Below are 19,276 nucleotides of genomic sequence, written 5' to 3'. Positions count from 1 at the left end.
GAGGCCCTGATCCAGACAGTGGAGCATCAGAGGAAGCAGCCTAATATGAACATGAGAATGAACAGCGGCACAAAAACTTCTGTGTAATAATCTTGAGTTTTGAGACACAAGCTGAGCCAATGGAGCATATGGTAAGCATATTAGGGCTCATCCGAATTCGAACAGGAGGATGCAAATCAAATCAGCTCCAAACAGTGAGCTGACTGGTGGGTAGTTTTCTTTTCTTTTCCAACTTCATTGGTGGAATAGGGAAGGTAAGATTTCCGTTTGTTTTATTTTATAAAAATTTTCTTTTTTTTCTATTTTGTTTAAATTTATGTTACGAGTATTTTAATCGTGGTAGGAAATCTCAGACATGCTCGTTGCACGGACTATAGAGTGTGGGAAGTCTTAAATGCTCTTGGAAGTTTTGATGCTCAAACCTATAGGAATTGTTCGAGGTTTAACCAGTTAGAGCATCTGGGAAAGTGACAGCTGGAGGCAAAAATAGTACGCCTTTTGTTTTTTTCTTTTCTATATGATCACCGAGCACCTTAAGAATGTGTGATCAGAGAAGGGAAGTTCATCGCCAGTCAGAAAAAGGGACACAAAGCGTAGTCTGGATAGATCCAGGATGCATCTCACTCAATACAGTTTAGCTCTCGTCAAAATCTGTGACAATGACGATTCTTCTGGGGAGAGCAGCCAGTGCATAGTTGCACTGGAGAAAGTGATAAAGATTATTAGTAAGGGCCGCAATAGTGCACAGCCCAGACTGTTGTTTTATTTTGCAGCATTGAATGTGACAATATGTTGGTGTGTTACTATGATGGGGCCAGTGTCAATGATGTCAACAAACAGCTGTACAGCACCCTGACTGATCAGCATCAATGGTCACGATTCACATAGATACAAAGGACATAAATACATGAAGCATGATGTACTCTAATAAGAAATTAGGAAATAGATTGAATTGAAGGGCCTTTAGATTGCATCAGACATAACTTGCCAGCAACCACAGGAATAGGCAAATGAAGCTGATAATGAAGGCCTAAGTGTAGGTACAAGAAGAAGGTCTTCAGAATTCTCAGTCACCGAGTCCACTACTGAGGAAAATGAGATGTGTGTAAATCTGGAGAACTGCATCTGAATCGGCAGGGACCAAGTTGAAGTTGTTGGTGGTCTTGGTGGGGCGGTCTAGGGTGGTTGTGTGGGTAGTTTGGGGATGGGGAAGAGTCCGTGGTAATATTGGTGAGGCAACATTAAAATATTCGAACAGGGCAATGAATTCTGGAGTGGAGGTACAGTAGGGGGCGATGCAAAGCCAAGTACATAATTAGTTTAAGGCACATTCGAGCATGGCAAGGCTGAATTGCAGTTATTTCAAACGAATGGAAGACAGCTAAATTGTGCATGTTGAGTAGCACCACGTAGTATGACACATCGTAGCTATTATGGAGACATAGCTGAACGAACAGCAAGACGGTGCTGATACAGAGTATAGAACTTTCTGGGCTGATGGGGTCTACAGAGAAAAAATGGTTAGGAAATTACTGGCTATAAACAGGAAGGCAGGAGGGACGAGTTAAGGATTGTAAGATCAACCACTATCTCATTGAATGATGGGCCAAGCTTTATGGGTGGAATATCCAGCCTCTGTTTTTAAATGTTACGATTTTCAACAGTGTGGACTCTTACATCTGAACCCAAACATCTACAATTTTTCCACTCTTGGTGTCCATCCAAACCATTTACTTGAATTAATTTAGTTACCATTTTGGTTACGATTGTGCTGTAGTTATATGGAACTCCGCATTGTCTCACAACATTACTCTGCATTAAGAAGAGAATGTTAATTACACTGTGATTGTAGATCTGACTTTGAAGCTTAAATGAACTTTTGTATATTGGCTTTACAACTTAAGCGTCTCTCATATCTAATATGCAGCAAATGTAACTTAATTCAACTTAAGCATTGGTAATATTCTAGAAAATGATTCTTTTTTAAAATTTCTTCCATTTGTGAATCTGTGATTTGCTGCGCACTTCAGCAAGTACTAGCGGGATCTTCATTCGTGCAGAGGTCATTTCCTGCACTGTGTGTGTGCTTTGCTGTCAGAGATACCAAACTTCCTTCGAAATATTAAATACGAAGACCAAACCCGTACTATCCGATACTTGGAAATGATCTCATGATGCTCATTTGTGGAAGAGAAAGCACATTCTTACCTATGCGGTTGCATAACAGCTAGCATGCGTAAAAGGTGATGTGACAGCGAGCATATTTCGGTTTTTTGGAAGCTTGTTGTGCCCGTACTAACGGGATACATGGGCGCTTTTGGGTGCCTTGCGATTACAAAAAATGAAGTATTTCTTTATTACTGTATACTGCATACGAGTCAACATCCCAGACTCCTCCATTAGCCACACTGTGTATATTCTTCCGTACAAACAGAGCAAACTCACTGGGGGCAACTGCAGAATATGACGGAGAGCTGTTTGTCCCTGGGACTCCTGACGCCACAATTACCAATAATGTCCAGGAGTTTCAATTCAACCACGGTTAAGGAAAGCTGCTAATTTAACCTACTGCCTATGTGCTGTTATTGCATTATTGCCTTGTACGGTTTGCAGAGGAGATTTACTAGAATGTATTTTGTGTTGGACCATTTCAGTTATATAGAGACGCTCGGTAACCCTGTTTTGTTTTTAACAAGACAGAACGTTAGGGGCGTGTGCATGATTGAGGTATAGAAGATTATGAGGGTCATGGACAGGTTGGATAGAAAATAGTAATTCCTCTTAAATGAAAAATCATTAACATTGAGGTATAATCTAAAAGTTAGGAGGATTTGAGCCACTTTTTTTCCTCGAAGGTTAGTAGAATTTTGAAATGCACCACCTGGAATGGCAGTAGAAATGGCAAGTCTCACAACTTCAAAAAATGTACATAAATCAGCAGTTTATACGTTATAATAGTAAAGGTGATAATCCAAGTTCTGGGAAGAGGCATTAGAGTGGGTAGGTTGCCTCAGTCTTGACGGCTGAAAGGCCCAAATTGAATGCATTAGCTGAGGAAGCTATTTTTCAGTTATGAAGGACATTGGTCAGACTGGACCTGGAGTTCTGCGTGCATTAACATTCACTGTGTGTACAATAGGATGTCAGTGCAGTGGAAGCAGTTCAGAGAAGAATTCTTCATGACTGGAATGAATAGATTGCCTTCCGAATAAAGGCTAGACAGGCGAATTTAGAATTTAGGGATTTAGAAGACTCAGCGATGACTAAATAGAAACATCCAACATCCTGAGCAGGCTTGGCCATTTGGATGTTGAAAAAATATTTCCTCTTGTGGGAGACTCTAGAATTCGGGTATTAGTTTAAAATAAGGTGTCACTGACTTAAAACAGGAATGGGGAACTCTCGTTTTTTCTTCAGCGATTTGTGGTTATTTGTGATTCCCGTTCTCGAAATGATTTTTAAAATATTTTTAAAAACGTGTGTACCTATTCTTGATTACCAAGGGAGTAGTAAATTATTGATGACATGCAGCGATACAGCGTAGAGATTAAACTCAGATCACTTATGAGCTTATTGAATGGTGGAGCAAGCTTGAATGGCTAAGAAACCTACTCTTATTCCTCCTCGATACGGTCACGTCAAAGGGAATATGTGAAGTTTTTTTTCAGTTAGTGTAATTAATGTCATTCTCCGTAGACACTGCAGTGTCCCTAGAGAACTTTTATTTCATTAATAAGAGAATCATTTGTGAGTGTTTTGTAATGTAATTTTAGTCAAGCAGCATCTCTGGAACAAACAGGCATCTGCAGGTGCAGAGAGAGTGTGAGCGCAAATGGAGAAAAGATATCTATTCGAGTTCCAAATATATATTTTCCTCTTCAAAGCAGAGAAGATCTATTATCCCCTACTCGCTGCTATTACTATTCCTAGTAAGTATCTACACCTTTCAGCAACTTGTCGTTTTATGTCATTATAGAGATTTTTTTTTCTCTCTGTAAGTCGTTCATAGGATACAGGCATCCTTTACCGGGACAACATATATTTCTGATCACTAGTTCCCCTTGTGAAGGTGTTGGTGAGTTGCCTTATTGAGCCACTGCAGTCCATTTGTTGTAGGTACATGTAGTTAGGGGGCGAGTTCCAGGACTTGCAAGGGGTAATGTCCCCACATACTGCCGACCCCTGCCTTTCGAAGTGGTAGGTGTTGTTTATTTGCAAGGTCCTATCTGTGGGACATTGATGAACTTCTGTAGTGAATCTTTTGGATTGCACAAGTTGATTCTGCTGAGCATCGATGATAAAGTGCGTGAATATTTGTGCATTTGGTATCAATAATGTGAGTTGCTTTGTACTAGATAACAGTGAGATTGTTGCGGATTAGTGCAGCTGCCTGAGGAAGTGAGGCATACTCCATCACCCTCCTGACTTTCAGGGTTTTTTTGCAGGTAGACAGGTTTTGAGGAGGTGTGAACTAGATTTCTTCCTGTTGCAAACCTAGTATTTTAGACATTCTTGCAGCTGCAGTGTTTATTCATCTCGTACAATTCATGCTCGCCATTGGTAATACTCATGATGTTGGTAATGGGGGATTCAGAAATTATAACCCAATTGAATGCCATGGGATAATGTTAGATTCTGTCTTGTGGAGATGCTCATTGCATTGCACTCGTACTTCAAAGCTGTATATTGTCTAGGCTATACTACATTGAACATAATAAGCTACAGCTTTTGAAGCGTTACAACCATTAGGGAACATCCTGACTTTTGATTTTATTTTGGAGGAAATGTCCTTTCTGATGATTGATATAGCATAGTAGTAGTCTCTTCATCTAAAACAGCAGCCCTGCGACCAAGTCCCACCTGATCTAGAGGAGTGTGATATTGCCCTTGAATAGGCTTATTACAAACATTGATACGGCGAAATTCAACCCTTGTGACACAGTGGTAATATCTCCAACTCTAAGGCAGGAGGTGTGGGTTTAAATACCCCCTGCTTGTGAGGCTTGTAATGTCATCGCTGGGCTGATTGAATTGAGAATATTTACATTGCTAAACTGCTGCGGATGACGTAGAGTTGGAGTTTTTACATGTGAACAACCAACAGGGAAACCTCTCTAACGTTCATATTGAGCCCAGTTTTGCTATTCTTCCTCAATGCTGCATTCAGTTAAAAAGCACCTTATTGCCAAAGGCATTCATTCTCATGTCACTCCTGGAATTTAAAGTTTTTTTTTCCATTTTGAACAAAGCTTCAATACTGCTCACAGCTGAGTGACCCAGACAGACTGCAATTAAACACCGTGCATGGATTATTAATAAGCAATTTGTACATAGCAGCCCAACTGATTACTCTATCTATCACGTTACTGATTAATAATATGAGACTCGTGTACTGATTTGGTAATTTGTGCACAAACCATATGCCATCCCGTAATTCCTAGTGTTGTAGCTGTTCAAGAACACACAGCAGATATCGCAGAAAGAAAAAGTGTTCTTTACAATTACAGGGAAGTGGTTAGAGCCAGTAGCCTTTGCAATTGAAAACACATAAACTGAATTGGAGGAAAGTTGCCATCAATGATAAATGTGCCATCCAGAGGACATTCTGCTGAAGATTGTTGGAACTGGTTCATATGTATGGCTTGCACCGGCTTACTGATATCATCATTCTTTGAGCATGGGGATTTCTGTGGTGCATTTTCCTGCATTGTAGTGTTTAGTGGTGGACAAGTATTAATAGCTGGATGCATGAGAGACTGTAAATATTAGAATAATTGGTTACAGAGTTGTTTGTGGGCAATTTACATGGCCAGTCCATCTGATCTGCACATCATTGGACTGTATGAAGAATCCAGAGCACCTAGAGGAAACCCACATAGACAAGGAATCCTGAGAGTGGAATCAAACCTGGATCCCTGGTGCTGTGAGGCAGCCAGTGCAGAATCCTAACTGAACGATAAGTTTAATAAATTGTTGAATAAATTAATAAATTTGTGAAGCTCAGTGGGGGTCTCAAACTGATAATATTCTCAGACAATCATGTATAATTTCCTATTAATGTTCTTCTTTGCAGTGAACATACTGACGATTTTCATCCTGATCCATGGCAAGTGTGGTCTTTCAAAGTGCATTACTTGTTATCTGGTCGCCATGGCAGCAGCCGATATGTTTGTTGTAATCATCGATGTGATATTGAGACAGATTCCAATTGTTTATGAAGAGCAGTTTATTTTTATGTATTCATTACCTCTGTGCAATATTCATGCTGTGCTTCTCTATGCAGTCACAGATTGTTCCATCTGGTTCACTGTCACATTTACCATGGATCGATTCATAGCTATTTGTTACCAGAAACTGACAACTAAGTACTGCAGGCAGAAAACAGTGATTATTATTCTAGGAGCAGTGACTATTCTTAGCTGTTTAAAGAATGTTGTCTGGTATTTCATGTTCACGGGTCAATATTGGCTTAGCAATGCACCCTGGTTTTGTGAAGTAAAAATGCATGTTCTACAATCACGGATTTGGGGAACAATTGAATTACTGCACCACATTCTCACTCCCTTTGTCCCCTTTATTTTAATTCTGCTACTGAATGTTTTAACTGTCAAATACATTGTTGTGGCCAGCAAAGCACGCAAGAGACTTAGAAATCATAACAATAGTCCCAAAGACCCACAGATGGAAAGCAGAAGAAAATCCATGATTTTACTCTTTGTAATCTCGGGAAATTTCATACTGTTATGGTCTATGTTTATGGTGTATTCTATATGGAGTCGAATGTGGGAGATGGGTTATAGGTCTATATATCTCCCGTATTTTGTGCAAGAGTTGGGCTTCATGATGCAGCTCCTGAGTTGCTGCACAAACACTTGCATATATGTTGTAACTCAGACGAAGTTTAGAGATCAAATGAAAAAAGCCATGAAATATCCATTTTTCTTGATTAGAAAAGCCATTAACTTATGAAATGTACCGAATTTCCTACAGAGGTATTGCCTTTATTTTGAAGAACTACCCTGTCTCCTACATATCACTGACAAAATCAGTACTAACACAATCACTGGGAAAAAGAAACAATTGTGTATTGTAAAAGGTATATCTAAAGTCTGAAAATGTGGAATCAACCTACCACACTTATAAACAACAGGAAACAATTAACCAGAACACTATCACCCTGGCAGTTTCTGCTGCCAAAGACTTAATAATATGTTTACAAGCCACAATTTTTAGGGTAAACGTTTTAATTTAATAAAAACACAGGGACATGCACAGTACTTCAATTGTTAGTTTCAGTGTGGTTTCTTTATTTATTACTCTCTCAGGGAATTGAGATGATGAGTATCATTGCATACTTCCACACTACTTGGTAATGTACGGAGAGACGAATGGAAAGGCAATTTTTTTTAAAAAGTCTTTTTCAATGGGAATGTTGTATAACAAAATCAGACACATTAGAAGCTGATAATATGAGCTGAGGGTTTTAACCAACTTATTTCAGCTTCATTCTTTCATTCTGCTCATTAGTAATTGAATGGAAACCTGTAGGTTTCAAATTCACCATCAGTCAGAACCAAACATATTGAAAAGTTATTAGCATCATGAGTAAACTTATATATACAAGCCGTTATTTTGTGTCAGTGACAAAGACATACGTTAGTTCTTGGTCTTCAATCGATCTCAACATTTGAAGGTAACAACGAAAGTCTTCAAGCAAATTGGATGCAGTGAAGTAGGTGATGTGTGGTGAGTCAATATGGAATTAAGGCAAATTCTGATTCATTGATAATTTCCGTAAACGTACTTTTTTTTTATTTTCTGAAAATGATTTCTTTCCCATTCCCTGCAGACCTGTAAAGGAGGCTGTAGAATACCTGAAAGCACCTTGCAGTCCAGTAACTAATGCAATTGCTCACAGCAAGCTTGTATCTACGAAATAGATAACATTATCTGCGGGCAAACTACGAACTTTCACTAGTCTTGTAAACATTCCAAGCACGTTATGTTTAATGCAGTTACTTCACTGTATGACCTTCCCTATCAGCATCAATCTCACTGATACATTATTGTTTTCAGTGCTTCTTTCATAGAAGAATGCCCTTCACATTTCACACAGAAGGGCACAATCACTTTACGACTATTTACATGGTCACACGCAAAAAAAACTCTCCTGGATATATTTCAAGAAATATTTTATGCTATGATTATCTCAATTAATATTGGAATAGTCACATCTCCTGATATAATTATCCTATTAATATTTGTTTACATGCCTTTGTGAATTGATTTCAATCTGTGAATTCAATATGCTCCTAAATTGCCCACTGACTGGGGGCTATAATACGATCTTAAATATATGACTGCCACCTTTTCATTCCCATATTCTACCAACAAAGCCTTGTTCATCCTGAATATCTGAGGGTTTGTACTCAATTTGGGAGTGTTGTCTCACAGTCTGTCTCAGCACCATCCCCCAAACTGCCCCCCGCCCAACCCCCCCCATAAAAACGAAGTATGCTATGATGCCGAAATTCAACACATATCAGCCCGTCACTCCTTTGCGTGTTAAGGCTTAAAGATTCTTGTTGGTGCTTCGAAATTGACTCCTGTCTCAACGTCCTCTTTTCAGCTCTCAACTAAATATCCTCAATCAAACTCGCCCTTTAATGCGCTAATACACATCTCTCAGTTCTGCTATCCAATTCTTTCTTTAATTCTTCGACTCTAACTCTTTCTCTAATTATCCTACTAAACTCTCGAGGGAAAAGACAATTCTCACTTGCCTTCACCCTTACCCCACCTTAACCTCATCATAACGAATCCCCAACATTTCGCAAAATCTCCTTCCGGCAAGTGATACCCTGCCACTTGATGCAGTTCTTTAGTTTAATGCAAAAAAAATCGCTTCTTTCTTCGTCAATTTTGAACGCAACTTAACTCATTAAGTTCTTGAAACCTAGCACCAGCAGATCTTCGGACGAGTTAATTAATAATATTCACACCTCTTGACCAACAATAAAGGTGCACTGGCATTCTGAAGCAGTAAAATTCTCGGATCACATACCTTGAATCAATGAGACTTCCGTCAATCCAAACCGCCACCTACTCTCTGTATCTAAACATGAATCCCTTCCCTTCTGACATTAAGTCATTCCCTTTCCTAGAGATGATGTTGTCTCATTAAGACATCTGGAAATTCAAGCTTTCTTCTCACATACAGTAAACTAACAGACACTGCAGTTAGACAAATATCATCCTAATTACCTACACCAAACTAGCTGCTACGAAGGTGAAAGTAGACCTCCTTTACCAATTTTGTCCCTGGACACTACGTACGGCTTAACTCCGTCATCAGCCCTCCATCTTCTTTCTGTAAATTGTTATTCTGCTCCTATTAAAACATTCCATTTAAAAATTAAAAGAGCAACAGACCATTCGTGTTTTGTCTTCTTTTGTATGGCTTGAATGAGCTATATGTCGCCAATATTTTCGTTAGTGCAGTAGCTAGAATCCCCGCCCGTCACGCCAGGGAGCGGTCTTCAGATCCTCAACGGAGAGGTGGTTTGATAAAATTTCTTCAGGCTTCTTATTATCAAATTTTTATGGAGCTTTTGTTTTGCGTTAGTAAGAAATTCTAGAATTAGAACTAACTGCACCGTCTGATGGTTTCTGAGATATATCACGAACAGAGAGCAATAAAGGTAAATTCGACTTAATTTTAGCAGATCAAACATCTGCTCTCTCACTGGCGGCCTCAGGCGAGCAAAGTGACTGAGAAGGATAGTTTTTCGCATCAATCTTACCCCGTCCTGGTGCAAAGCAGTCAGTCAGAAAACCATCATGGTTTCGCTTCCATCGTCTGTATCTCACAAAGTTTAATGCCGTCAGTTGTTTGGTCCTGGAACAGTAAAATGCTGTGATATCCCATCGGAAAACTGACCTCTTCCCTCACCTACACTGTACTATGACAGGTGCGGAAGTTGGAGGGCAATTCGCCCACGTTCAACTCCATTTTCATTCAATCTCTTCCATCTTTACCTACCTTTTCCTTTTGTTGCTGTTGCACGGACACTAACGGGCATTACTTGTAATTCATTAAATTTTAAAAAGGAAACAAAAAGACGCAAAAAATTCAAGGACATTGCTTGAACGAAGGCTAACGTTGACACTTTAGGTGAATGAATGCTCTTTCGCTCAATTGGTCTCAATGGAGCTACACTCATTTTCACTTTCGTATGAAATATTCCGCAAATCTTCTTAAAAACTTAAAATCCCTTATGAATTTGTTCATGGAGAAAAAAACTGAAACAAGAATACTTTTAAAAGTAGACACAGATGAACTTGCGGCGAACAACTGCAGCTTGTAGTCGTGGCCGAGTGGTTAAGGCGATGGACTAGAAATCCATTGGGGTTTCCCCGCGCAGGTTCGAATCCTGCCGACTACGTTGCCTACTGCTTGTACGTATTTTTAATCAAATTCATTGAAACAGCAGTATCCCCAACAGCTTGCACCACACGAGTTATTTGCTTCACTTTTATTCATCTCCAGAAGAAGTGCCAGCAGATTCAATGGACCTTTTGTGTTGTATGATTCTGCCAGCATAGTACGGACGCAAATTAACGACAGCGATCCTGCACGCTTGTCTCTCCGTTAGAATAAATGGATATTTGATCACAGGCACGGAGACGATGAACCTTAGGGCCTCCTTTCCTGCTGCAGAAACTCGACAACTCTGCGACTTGGTGAGTTATTCTGTGCGTGGTTATGTGTGGCTGCCGGTGTGTTCAGGTGCATTTGTATCAGTGCATTTTTCTGTGCGTAGAATTGTTTCATCCTTAAGTACATTTCCATCTGTATTACAGAACTATTTAAATCAACATCTACACCATTTCAGGCATCCCATACTCAAAAAACGCTGAAGCAACGCCGTACTCTTGTTCTCTACATTTTTTTAAAATCAATATCTCTAAATCCACAAACCCCAGTTATTGACCTATTTGTACTGTTTGCTATCTCCGAAACCGCCTACCATAGAACAACGCATCATCTACTCATTTCTGTCCAACGTAGAACGACCTGAAATCTTCCAACATCTTACGTTAGTGAAGTATATCACATTTGGCAGCCTTTCAGGAACCATCTACTTTGGCCTTTCTAATGTGCTTCGCGAAACGCGGTAATTAGAATTCAGACCAATGCCTCATCTCAAGTCAAATCATAGATACTAATGTTCCAACATGATCGCTTTGCTTTTACATTGTATACGCCATCATCGCCTTCCCAAGGTCTGCCAGAAGCGGACAATAAATGCTGACCAGCCAGCGAAGTTCACGCCGACGAGGTGGGGGAAAATCAATTTCGAACTGTTAACGGAATAGCCCACACGATTTCCGAAGCATGTTTTGAATTTCGATCAGTGACAATGGGAACTGCAGATGCTGGAGAATCCAAGGTAATAAAGTGTGAAGCTGGATGAACACAGCAGGCCAAGCAGCATCTTAGGAGCATAAAAGCTGACGTCTCGGGCCTAGACCCCTCTCTGACGAAAGGTCTAGGCCCGAAACGGTTGCTGTTGTGCTCCTAAGATGCTGCTTGGCCTGCTGTGTTCGTCCAGCTTCACACTTTATTATCTCACATTTTGAACTTTGTGTTTGCTCGCAAGCATTCAGTAAGTCGTGTTGTTCCTCTGCGATCTCTAGCCTCTCAAGGCAATGCATCTATTTCTTACACAGTGCTTATATGTATAATTTAACAATGCCTCGCACCCTGACGAACTCTATCTATCGTGATTGTTGACACTCCTGGTCACTGGTCATTTTGTTTAAACAGCGCGGCACGCACTCTGTTCTGGAAAGTACTTCACCATGGTTGCGTTGTCATTCGTAAACGATAGAATAAACATGTAACGCAAACAATTGTGGGAAAAGCTCAGCAGGTCTGGCGGCATCTGTGAAGGCAAAAAAAAGTTAACCTTTCGGGTCCGATGACACTTCGTTAGGACTGGTTCTGAAACCCGAAACGTTAACTCTGTCTTTTTCGACTTCACAGATGCTGCCAGACCTGCTGAGCTTTTACAGCAATTTCGTTTCTGTTACATATTTATTCTGTCGTTTAGATCTGACATTTTTTTCCTTCCTTGAAACGAACGTGAGAACTAAATAAAAAAAAGTTTCGAATGAAGTCGGATGCAGTCGAAAATAAAACAATGAATTCAGTTCTATGCAAATAGTTCTTTAAATATCGAAGTCGTGAAATGAATTTACATGTCTTACCCCAAAATACATTATACAAAAATAAGAATTGCCTATTCATCTTCAGGTTGGTTGGTGTCCGAATCAAACAACGTTCCCTGGTGGTCTAGTGGTTAGGATTCGGCGCTTTCACCGCCGCGGCCCGGGTTCGATTCCCGGTCAGGGAAAACGTAGGGTTTTTGCGAACCCTGAAAGCCGTGCTGGATTAAAATGTTAACACAAAGTGAACTTTACAATTATTAATACAAAGCGACAACTGTCAATTTAAAACGAAACACAGCTGCCTGAAATAAATCGTTAACCTTTTGTTGTCAATAGGAAGTAAGAGTGAATGCAGCATTCTCTCACTTGAGTTCCCAAACCGGAAAATAGAACAGAAGGAAAATGAAAAAGAAAGGAGAAAATGACTGTTGCAAAGTAATTAGGCTTACGAATTTCCTTCCATGTATCTTCAAGCGATTGTTGGCTTGTTGGAAACTCAAGCACGGGTTATTGCAGCTCAGTGAATGGGCATATGAGGACGAGCACAACTGGTCAGAGTTATGCGGGGACAAACAGACTGAACATTGATGTGCAGGGAAAACTGGAGAGGGTTACTCACGGTAAACACGGATGAATAAGGTTAGAGGGGAACCAAAACATGAATAAACCAAGGGTTCACGGGGATTAGTATAGTTGAAGCACAAAGCTAAACATAGCTGGATAACAGTACAGAGAACAAGCACAGCAATTCATCTGCGTTCTAATCATACCTTGAATTGTAGCATCTCATAAATTCTGTCTTTTGTATTCTGCATTCAAGGTTATCGCATTCAGCCATTATTTTGCCTTTTGTTAATATTGCAGAAACTGCAATTCAAAGAAATTTGTAACAAACCCGACACAGTGCCCAGTGACTGAGCTTCTGTGTGAGTTCTAAGGAAGGATCACAGGACCCGAAAGTTCTGACTTTTCAACACAGATGCTGCCAGCCTTGCTGAGCTTTGCCAGCAACTTATGTTTCTGAGAGAACCGTCCCGACCCATGACGTCACAGGACCAACCCCACCCCCACACTCCCAATGAACGAGAGCGACGCGCAGGCGCCGTGTTCTCCCTCTGCAGGAGTGTCCGTACCAACAGGCTGGGCTTTTTTGCCTCCGGCTCTGGAAAGTGGGTGAACCCCGGGCCTGGAGGAGAGGACCCCCACCCGGGCGGTGACCGCGCCCCAAACTTTCCCTGATTTTTTAATTCACACTTGGTTTGGCACTAGTTCGGGACCCCGACCTCCACCGTAAGTCCGCTAATGACCTCCCTGAATCCCAAGATAATAAAATGTGAGGCGGGATGAACACAGCAGGCCAAGCAGCATCTCAGGAGCACAAAAGCTGACGTTTCGGGCCTAGACCCTTCATCAGAGAGGGGGATGGGGAGAGAGAACTGGAATAAATAGGGAGAGAGGGGGAGGCGGACCGAAGATGGAGAGTAAAGAAGATAGGTGGAGAGAGTATAGGTGGGGAGGTAGGGAGGGGATAGGTCATTCCAGGGATGACGGACAGGTCAAGGAGGTGGGATGAGGTTAGTAGGTAGATGGGGGTGCGGCTTGGGGTGGGAGGAAGGGATGGGTGAGAGGAAGAACCGGTTAGGGAGGCAGAGACAGGTTGGACTGGTTTTGGGATGCAGTGGGTGGGGGGGAAGAGCTGGGCTGGTTGTGTGGTGCAGTGGGGGGAGGGGACGAACTGGGCTGGTTTAGGGATGCAGTTGGGGAAGGGGAGATTTTGAAACTGGTGAAGTCCATATTGATACCATTAGGCTGCAGGGTTCCCAGGCGGAATATGAGTTGCTGTTCCTGCAACCTTCAGGTGGCATCATTGTGGCACTGCAGGAGGCCCATGATGGACATGTCATCTAAAGAATGGGAGGGGGAGTGGAAATGGTTTGCGACTGGGAGGTGCAGTTGTTTGTTGCGAACTGAGCGGAGGTGTTCTGCAAAGCGGTCTCCAAGCCTCCGCTTGGTTTCCCCAATGTAGAGGAAGCCACACCGGGTACAGTGGATGCAGTATACCACATTGGCAGATGTGCAGGTGAACCTCTGCTTAATGTGGAATGTCATCTTGGGGCCTGGGATAGGGGTGAGGGAGAAGGTGTGGGGGCAAGTGTAGCATTTACTGCAGTTGCAGGGGAAGGTGCCGGGTGTGGTGGGGTTGGAGGGCAGTGTGGAGCGAACAAGGGAGTCATGGAGAGAGTGGTCTCTCCGGAAAGCAGACAGGGGTGGGGATGGAAAAATCTCTTGGGTGGTGGGGTCGGATTGTAAATGGTGGAAGTGTCGGAGCATGATGCGTTGTATCCGGAGGTTGGTAGGGTGGTGTGTGAGAACGAGGGGGATCCTCTTTGAGCGGTTGTGGCGGGGGCGGGGTGTGAGGGATGTGTTGCGGGAAATACGGGAGACGCAGTCAAGGGCATTTTCGATCACTGTGGGGGGAAAATTGCCGTCCTTGAAGAACTTGGACATCTGGGATGTGCGGGAATGTAATGTCTTATCGTGGGAGCAGATGCAGCGGAGGCGGAGGAATTGGGAATAGGGGATGGAATTTTTGAAGGAGGGTGGGTGGGAGGAGGTGTATTCTAGGTAGCTGTGGGAGTCGGTGGGCTTGAAATGGACATCAGTTACAAGCTGGTTGCCTGAGATGGAGACTGAGAGATCCAGGAAGGTGAGGGATGTGCTGGAGATGGCCCAGGTGAACTGAAGGTTGGGGTGGAAGGTGTTGGTGAAGTGGATGAACTGTTCGAGCTCCTCTGGGGAGCAAGAGGCGGCGCCGAGACAGTCATCAATGTACCGGAGGAAGAGGTGGGGTTTGGGGCCTGTGTAGGTGCGGAAGAGGGACTGTTCCACGTAACCTACAAAGAGGCAGGCATAGCTGGGGCCCGTGCGGGTGCCCATGGCCACCCCCTTAGTCTGTAGGAAGTGGGAGGAGTCAAAAGAGAAGTTGTTGAGGGTGAGGACGAGTCCAGCTAGGCGGATGAGGGTGTCGGTGGAGGGGGAACTGGTCGGGCCTGCGGGACAGGAAGAAGCGGAGGGCCTTGAGGCCATCTGCATGCGGAATGCAGGTGTATAGGGACTTTGAGTCCATGGTGAAGATGAGGTGTTGGGGGCCAGGGAATTGGAAACCTCCCTGAATCCTTTCGTCACGTCGCGGGAAAGGTGCCAAAATAATCAAACCGTCTGCAAACCTAGTGATGTGGTTCGTGGAGGTGGGGGTGGGAACATCTGTGTTTGTTCCACGAACTAATTAACCCATGAGCACTCTCGAAATCTGAGACAGAGAATGCTGGAGAAACTCAACAAGTCTAACAATATTTGCGGAGAAAGAAACAAATAATGTTTCGAGTCCAGTAAGACTTCTTCAGAACTGATTTCAGTCACATCGGACTCAAAAGGCTAAGACACTGCCAGATCAGCTGAGATCCTCCAGCGTTTCTGGGTCTGTGTGTGTCTGTAACGTTGTGATATATTGTGCTTGCACCTTTGGGAGAATTCAACTTAAACTATTACATAACATTAGATCCCTGGACACCATGTAATGTATATATCCACATAACTTGCTGGCATTTCTTGGAGCAGCATTGATTCAAGTCAGATGAAATGCACTTAATTTCCAATATCCTCCAATAAATAACCCATGTTATTGTTTTCGCAATCTTTGTATGATCGGTCTGCTTATGTCCAAAAGAGCATTACAGATCCCAACAGGTCTGGCAGCACCTGTGAAGCAGAAAACAGAGTTAACGTTTCGGGTCCAGTGACCATTCCTCAGAACTGGTCACCGGACCCGAAACGTTAACTCTGTTTACTCCTTCACAGGTACTGCCAGACCTGCTGAGCTTTTCCAGCAACTTTATTTTTGTTTCTGACTTGCAGCATCCGAAGTTCTTTTGTTTTTTTATTACATATCCCAACTTCATTATGTAGTATTGACTCCATAAAATCCATTACCTTTTATCATAAAAATCTAGCAATCACAGTTTGAAAAAGTTCCAAAACAACCACAGTCTTGGCAGTGTTTTCAGGGTGTCTCAGATTTTCACTGACACTTGAATACAGATTTTTTTTTCCCTAAAATCACCCTGAATGGCTGTGTTTCAGTTCTTAAGGTTGCGCCTCTTCCCGTAACCTCCTCCTTAAGATGAAATTATACACTTGCCTTAATTCCATGAAGTCCATTTAATATTTGCAGCACAGCGCTGGGGTTGACTGGACTGAGTGTATGCAGTTCCATGCTTGGTTTGTAAAGGTCATATGTTGGTCAAGTACAGTGCTGAAGATTGTTCATAACAATATCTTTACATAGTTATGTGTTTACATAGTCCTTGGTGTTGCAGTTTTCTGCTGGTCTTTGAACATATATTGCAGTGGTGAAGGTTTTAGTGACCCTTCTCCCCTCTCTTGCAGCTTATTTAGAGCTGATTCCTAACTACTAATCCAGGACCTTTTTGCTTGTAAACTGCTGACAACACAAAGCCATTGCATGAGCTACAGACTGTTAACACTGCTTTCACAGGGTACTGTCATTTTCACCATTAAAATTGCCACTATCATGTATGTACCAAAAAGTAAAAGCCTCAAACTCATTATCCTTGCAAGCCACCACATCACCTTCAATATGTTTTCTCACCTGCTTTCCCAAAAAGCCACATTCGAATAGTCCGATCATATCTATATCTCACTTGCCATAACAAAATAGCTAACATCAAAATCATCACAACATCTCAAATATTTGTTCAGTTTGTTAATCTGTCTTTAGATTTTGAAAAGGTTCATCATACCATTCTTTTTCAATGCCTCTCCACTATTCTCCAACTGCATGAGAATATTTTGATTGTTTTCCATTCTTATCAATTGAATATTAGCCAGATGTTCTCCTGTAATGTCTTTTCTTCCCATTCCAATGCTATCACCCTGGTATCCCTTAAAGATTTACCCTTTGTCCCCATCGATTTCTCATGTATGTGCTGTCCATCACTGAGATGGACAGTGAAAAAACATAGCATTTGTTTCGAATTGTGTGAATGCTATTCAATTCAATCTCACATTTCTTGCTTACCTCCTCCACGTTTTCTAAATTATAAAATTACTTAACCACATCTAGTACTGTATCTGAGAAATTTTGTTCAATTAAGTATTGGTAAGTGTGAAGCCAATGCTTTTGTTCCCCTTTCCAAACTCCATTCCCTGACTATCAACTCTAACCCTCTTATTAGCAGGTTTCCAAACCTAAAAGAGGTTTTTTTTTGCTGTCCTCCTTCAACACGAGTTTCTGCATACATATTTGTACTGTCATCATGAACACTGCCTATTTTCACATCTTTGATAACTTAATTCCTTCCATGCATCAGGGTAATTCAAAGAAGGATTCTACAGATATAGTAACGGCAAAAGGGTAACCAGGAAAAGAATAGAACTGCTTAAATATCACAGGAGATGGGCAAGATCCCAAATGAATAATTCTCATCAGTACCAGAGAAAGAAATGGAAGCTAGGGAAATATGGGAAATAAATAGTGATGTCATGAAAACAGTCATATTACAGAAGAGGAGTTGCTGGAGGTCACAAAATGCATCAACGTAGCTAAATCCCTGGAACATGAACAATTGTATCTCACGACATTGTAAGAAGCTAGGGAAGAAATTGTAGGTCCCCTAGCAGAGACATTTGTATCATTAACAGCCACAAGTGAGGTGCTGGTACAATGAGGGTGGCTAATATTGTGTCATTATTTAAGAAAGGTTGCAAGGAAAAGCTAGGGTACTACAGACTGTTGAACCTGAAGTCAATGACAGATAAGTTGTTGGAAGGGATTCTTTGAGATGGGACTACATGCATTTGGAAGGGCAAGGACTGATTAGTGATAGTCAGAATGGCTTTATGTGTGGGAAATCCTGTATCAATAATCTGATTGACTTTTCTGAACAAGTGATAAAGAATCTAGCGGAAGGCAGAGTGAAACGTTGTCTACATGGCCTTTAACAATACCTTCAACAAGGTTCCACATGATAGACTGATTAGTATTGTTAGATCACACGGAATCCAGGGAGAGGTAGAAAATTGGAAACAAAATTGGTTTGATGGTAGGAGACAGAATGAAGGTTACTGTTCAGACTGAACATCTGTGACCAGAAATGTGCTACAAGGATCATTGCTGGGTCCATGTTGTTCATCACGTATACCACATAGTTACTCATTTAGTGTATGACACCAAAATTGGTTGTATAGTGGACAATGAAAAATATTACCTCAGAATACAACAGGATATTGATCAATTGGGCCAGTGGATGGAGGAATGGCAGAAGTTCAATGCAGGTAAATTTGAAGCATTGCATTTTGGTAACACAAACCAGGGCAGGACTTGCAGTTAATGGTTGGGCCCGAGGGAGTGGGGTTAAAAGAGTCGAGGGCTGTACATACTTAGTTTCTTGAAAGTAGCATCACATGCAGACAGGCTGGTGTAGAAGCTGTTTGGCACGCTTGTCTTCATCAGTCAGAACCTTCAGTACAGGAGTTGAGATATCTTGTTAACGTTGTTATAGATATTGGTGAGATCACATTTGGAGTACAGCATACAATTCTGATTGCCCTGCTATAGGGAGGATAATATTAAACTGGAAATGTCACAAGAAAAGACTTACAAGTATGTTAGTTACTGAGATGAGAAGTTTTGAATATTCAGGAAAGATTGAATAGGCTAGGACCTTTACCCCTGGAGCATAAGAGACTGAGGGGTGATCTTACAAAGTGTTATGAAATCATGAGGAGCACGGAGAAGGTGAATACACAAGGTCTCTTCCCCATGGTGTGTGACTCCAAACCAAGAGGGCATAGGTTTAAGGTAAGAAGGGAAAGGTTCAAAAGGGATGTGAAGGGCATATTCTCACACACAGGGTGGTGCATATGGAACAAGATGCCAGAGGAAATTATGGAGGCGGGTACAGTTAGAAAAGTTAAAAGCCATTTGGACAGCTACATTAATAGGAAAGTTTTAGAGTGATAA

General features: G+C 41.8%; 1 protein-coding gene and 2 non-coding genes across 3 annotated transcripts; all 3 read left to right on the top strand.

The window, feature by feature from the left end:
- Positions 1-3,790: 3,790 nt before the first annotated feature.
- Positions 3,791-7,583, top strand: LOC125446426 (probable G-protein coupled receptor 139). The gene is made up of 2 exons (XM_048519993.2): positions 3,791-3,929; positions 6,074-7,583. The coding sequence occupies exons 1-2, from the start codon at positions 3,833-3,835 to the stop codon at positions 6,967-6,969; spliced, it is 993 nt and encodes a 330-aa protein (XP_048375950.2). The 5' UTR covers positions 3,791-3,832; the 3' UTR covers positions 6,970-7,583.
- A 2,780-nt stretch (positions 7,584-10,363) lies between these two features.
- trnas-aga (transfer RNA serine (anticodon AGA)) lies at positions 10,364-10,445 on the top strand. Its single transcript has one exon. It is a non-coding gene; the product is annotated as a tRNA-Ser (tRNA).
- Positions 10,446-12,347: 1,902 nt separating this feature from the next.
- Positions 12,348-12,419, top strand: trnae-uuc (transfer RNA glutamic acid (anticodon UUC)). The gene has a single exon. It is a non-coding gene; the product is annotated as a tRNA-Glu (tRNA).
- The last annotated feature ends 6,857 nt before the right edge of the window (positions 12,420-19,276 follow it).

This window comes from Stegostoma tigrinum, chromosome 34 (assembly GCF_030684315.1).
Source record: "Stegostoma tigrinum isolate sSteTig4 chromosome 34, sSteTig4.hap1, whole genome shotgun sequence".
Lineage (NCBI taxonomy): Eukaryota > Metazoa > Chordata > Chondrichthyes > Orectolobiformes > Stegostomatidae > Stegostoma > Stegostoma tigrinum.
This window is presented reverse-complemented; position numbering and strand designations above follow the sequence as displayed.